Below are 4,473 nucleotides of genomic sequence, written 5' to 3'. Positions count from 1 at the left end.
AATTACAGTAAATGCACTAACAATGGCTCTTCCTGGAACTCCAAAAAGTATCAACTGTTCTTGCTAAAAAAAATAATGCCACTCATCTAGAGCACAAAATGTTGAAACAGAAACAGTTTGCAAAGAGGGTACGATTACGACAGTCAAGTAGCAAATTTCATACAGAATAAATTGTATCAGACCTTAAACAGAAATAACTAACTGATTAAAACTAAAATAAAATAAAAGGAACATGACTCAGGTATTAACAATATATTTAATCACATATATTCAAAGGTTTAGCTTTACAATGCCACTTTAATTGACCAGGCAAGCACTGAGGTAAAAATAAAAAAAGAAATGGTCAACCTTTTGTTTTATGGTTTGCAGTACTTCCATGTCACGAGGAACCCTCTCAATGAACATGTCATTTTCTGTGTAAATGACAAAGTCACACCAGTCACACCCTGAAATCAACATTTGTCCCTGGATCTGCCAGTAATATGGATGTGTTCGTTTGAGTGTCTGCCTACCATCCCTAATCATTATGTAACAGCAGTCCACCCAGCTTGTCACATTTGGGCATTTTATTTCTAAAAGGCCAAACGGTTGTTGCTCCTCAGGATCGTAAATAATTTCGTCTGGTGATGTCCCCATCCATGGTGCGTCAGGATGGATCAGGAACCCACAGGGGTAGTGGTTGACTTCCCTTACCCTGCAGTACTCCTCTACTGCTGTTGGCTCTAAGGCAAGCCCCCGCCGCAGGTCAGCAGTCTGACTGGAGGGCCTCAGAAGCCTTTTGGCAAGATTTTCAGAAGAGCTGTCACCCCTGGTGTGACAGACCTCCCTAAATCTTGTTGAGGTAACACGACACTTTCTTAGTTGGTGCCACTCTGCACAGAAACTCTGCTCCCGCGTGCTGCTCTCAATTTTGTGAGACATCTCTAATGTTGTCTCAAGGGACGTCATATGGTGGTGCTCTTGTTCTGAACAAACATACTCACAGGTGGAGGGTTCAAGCCTGTAATTGAAGAGTGGAAGCTGTGGGGGAGAAGGTGCGTCTTGGTGTGGACGGGTCCTGGGAACTATCCTTGCTGGCAGCTGATATGACCGAACGCTTCCCTCTTGTACCGGACCAAACAAAGAGTCAACAAGAGGGACATCGTTGGAGACAGCCATTGTGGTTATCATTGGAGCTTCTTCAGCTGGAAGTCCCTTGTACACATCCTGTATCCTTAGGGTGGAGATGAGTGGAAGAGGGCTGGTAGCACCTTTATACAAGTTGCTTCTGTGGAGAAAAAGAAAACTGTCATAAACAAGAAATGAATATTCAAATGATAAAATTAATATTAAATGAAGCCTATGTTATTGTATTTTAGGGATTCAAATTATTGTCTTGTTTAAAAACAAAGTTGAATTATTTACTTATTTGCATTTTTAAAGTATTTCTAATATAGTACAAAATAAACTTCCATCCATCCATTATCTTTTACTCGCTTCTTCCATTTTGGGTCACTGAGAACATGCAAACTCCACCCAGAAAGGCCCCCGGACTGGGATTTGAACCAGCAACCTTCTTGTTGAGAGGCAGCAGCTCTACCAGTTGCACCACCGTGCTGCCCACAAAATAAACTTAAATGGTTCAATTAAGTTTTTGTTGTACATATGTGTTCTGTTTTGTTTTTAAATTAAATTAAAAAAATTGTGCATGTGTGTTATTGTGCATGTGTGTCTGTGGTCTTTAAATTAAAACAAACCTAATTCCTTCAAAGATTTTCCTCTCTCTTGGTCTTGCTGACAGGACGACCATGTCATTTACTGGACCAGGTTTTATGCCCTGCATCCAAAAACAACATTGCTGTAAATATTGAACTAAAATTCATAAACAGGATTAAAGACTCATGTATATGTAGTTACCATTGTCCTTGGTTTATGCCACTTCTGTTGGGTATCTGTGCAGCTTCGGACTGGAGGTACAGCTGGAAGCTTGAACTGGGAGTAGTGAGCCATCTGGAACAGCAGAGCTGCCACATGGCTGCACAAGACTGTACCTGCCACACAGGTGCACTGGCACCCCTGAAACTCCACCGGCTTTGATTCCCTCAGCACCATCTGTGTACAATACCAAATATTTGTTAAGAGACCAAAATGTACCAGCTCCAAGTGCTATTATAAAAAGACAACCATAATTATAAAACCATTAATAAAGCTTTTAAGTAATCATTAAAAATGATCAAAGTGAAATGAGAAAAAATGTTAAGACACCTTTAGCATGTAAAATATATTAAAATATATTTTGTCTAAGCTCACTTTACTCATTAAACTAAAAAGAACTCAAAACACAATCTCATTTCTGTGAGAACCATCACTGTTATATTCTTTCTGATACTCCCTAAGTTTATGTATTACATGACAACCCAGGTTCCATTTGATGCAGTTCAATCATATTCTTCTTTTTTTTTTTTTTTTTTTTTTGCAGTGACAGAATTCACAGAAACTTGATTTGAAAATAACAAACCTGAAGCAACTGTTCCTTTGTGTACCTCAGAAATAAATAAATAAAATAAACACAAGTTGGGCTTTTTTTGTTGCTTTAATCAATCAGAGATAACTTGTGTAGTAGCCAGTTAATGTTATGTGATTTAGTTTGACTATCATATATAAAATGTGTACTTCTTCAAAGTCCTACTAGCTTCTTAAAACACAGCCCTGTAGTGAACATGTCGGGTCTCTTTGACTTACACTCAAACAATGGGGCTTCTGGCTCTTCTTCATGGAACGGAAACACTCAGCCCTAACTGTGACTTCTCCTGCCTCCTTGTTTGAAACTAAGATTTGTGTTAAACAGAAACATTGTAGAGACAAAACACAACGTTTACGCAACAATTTCGCAAGATTAGCCATGTTAGCTGTGCTATATGTAGCCTATATGAGGCAGTTTGGTGAACTGAAAAACAAATACCGACTTACCTTCATAGTTATTTATGTAGTTGGAAACATAAAGCTTAAATCCTTTGTCCTTTTTGGATGTGGGCGCTTTCGAGGACGTCTGAATAATTCTGTAGACATCATTAACAGACATTGTCGGCAAGTCCTACAGCGAACGCGTGAAGAACGCCATTGCTAACACTGTGTTGCCTGAGAGCCGGAAGTGCGCAGCCTGGCTAATGAATGCGGAAGCGCTAGAACGGAAGTCCGTGGCATATAGTCCATTAGAGGAACAAAAGACTCTTACTGTTAAGGTTGTTTAGGTGTGAATTGCCAATCTACATATGTGTGTGTGCCTTATCTCACTCAGCCTTATAACCTGAATCTCTCACTCTCTGCTCTTTGAATTGAGAAAGCTCCTCGGATGAGGAGCGAAACGTCTTCTGTTACAAGTAAAGTCCAGTTGTTTTTGTATTGAACGCTTTTTGAATTCATCATGTCCTGGATGACTGAGAATCTTCACCAGCATATTTGAGAAGTTGTAACTTTTTGTTGCAGTTGAACTTAAAATGTAGAAAAGCAACAAATAAATAAATAAAATACACACAAGTAAATGATGAATTACAAACCTGTAAGTCTAATTATTTCTATGTAAATATAATTGTACACATCTGTAATTTCTTTTTCTGGTAATTTGGGTTAAAGTATTAATGTAAACCTTTTTTCTACAGGTGCACAAATCAAAGTTACAAGGTCACAACCACTGTAACATATATACTCCTATCCTCTGATTTTCTTTGTTGCAGAGGCTGGAGTTTCCCAACAAGAGGCACTACAGGTGCTTCAGGCTGTTAGGACAGGATGTGGTGGAGCCTCTCTGAGTGCTTTGGAGCTCCTTCAGAAGGAAGAGAGTTTCAGAAGCATCATAACCTTCTGCTCACAGCTGGACAGTGCACTTGGAGGAGGACTTCCTGTTGAGAAGATAACAGAAATCTGTGGAGTTCCAGGAGTGGGAAAAACCCAGCTGTGGTGAGAAACACACTCAGCTCATCTGAACCTCTTCTCTGTCATCGATTTGGTTTTTAATTTGCGGGTGGTTGAAATGGAGAGAAGCAGAGCGCTACGTCTCTGTATTTCACCAAAGGGTTGGTGAGCTTAGCGCTGCTAACAGTAAGCTTTGTATTAGTGCAGTCGGTTCTCGACAGGTTGACGGGGGCTGGGGGCTACGTTTGTATTGCACGTGGGTGTTGGTTGGCTTTGCGCTATGTTAGTGCTGTTAGTTCTCAACCATTCGGTGGTGGTGGTGGTGTGTGTGTGTGTGTGGGGGGGGGTGCTACGTTTGTACTGCGTGTTGTTTGGAGTTTGAGCTGTTACAGTCTCCCCTCCCTGTCAGGAAGTTGTGGGCCTGCATTGGGTCAGGGGTGGTTATTTGGTAGGTGGGGCGCTCAGTTCTGTTGAAAGGGCGGGACGCCCTCCTTGAATAACGGTAGGAGGAAACACTGATATTCATTCATTCATTCATTCAGACAGGTTAATACCATTGAGCCTCGAGTACTCATTTACAAG

At 40.6% G+C, this 4,473-nt stretch overlaps 1 protein-coding gene across 1 annotated transcript in view; it reads left to right on the top strand.

Moving 5' to 3' along the window:
* LOC119417234 (DNA repair protein RAD51 homolog 3-like) overlaps positions 1-3,940 on the top strand; it is an 18,279-nt gene extending 14,339 nt beyond the window's left edge. Inside the window, exon 2 of the mRNA XM_037684446.1 lies at positions 3,714-3,940. Coding sequence (XP_037540374.1) covers positions 3,714-3,940 — 227 coding nt within the window. The remainder of the gene's footprint in view (positions 1-3,713) is intronic.
* Positions 3,941-4,473: the final 533 nt, after the last annotated feature.

This window comes from Nematolebias whitei, chromosome 11 (assembly GCF_014905685.2).
Source record: "Nematolebias whitei isolate Nwh7 chromosome 11, NemWhi1, whole genome shotgun sequence".
In the NCBI taxonomy this organism is placed as follows: Eukaryota; Metazoa; Chordata; class Actinopteri; order Cyprinodontiformes; family Rivulidae; genus Nematolebias; species Nematolebias whitei.
The sequence above is the reverse complement of the archived record's forward strand: the minus strand, read 5'-3'. Positions and strand labels throughout refer to the sequence as shown.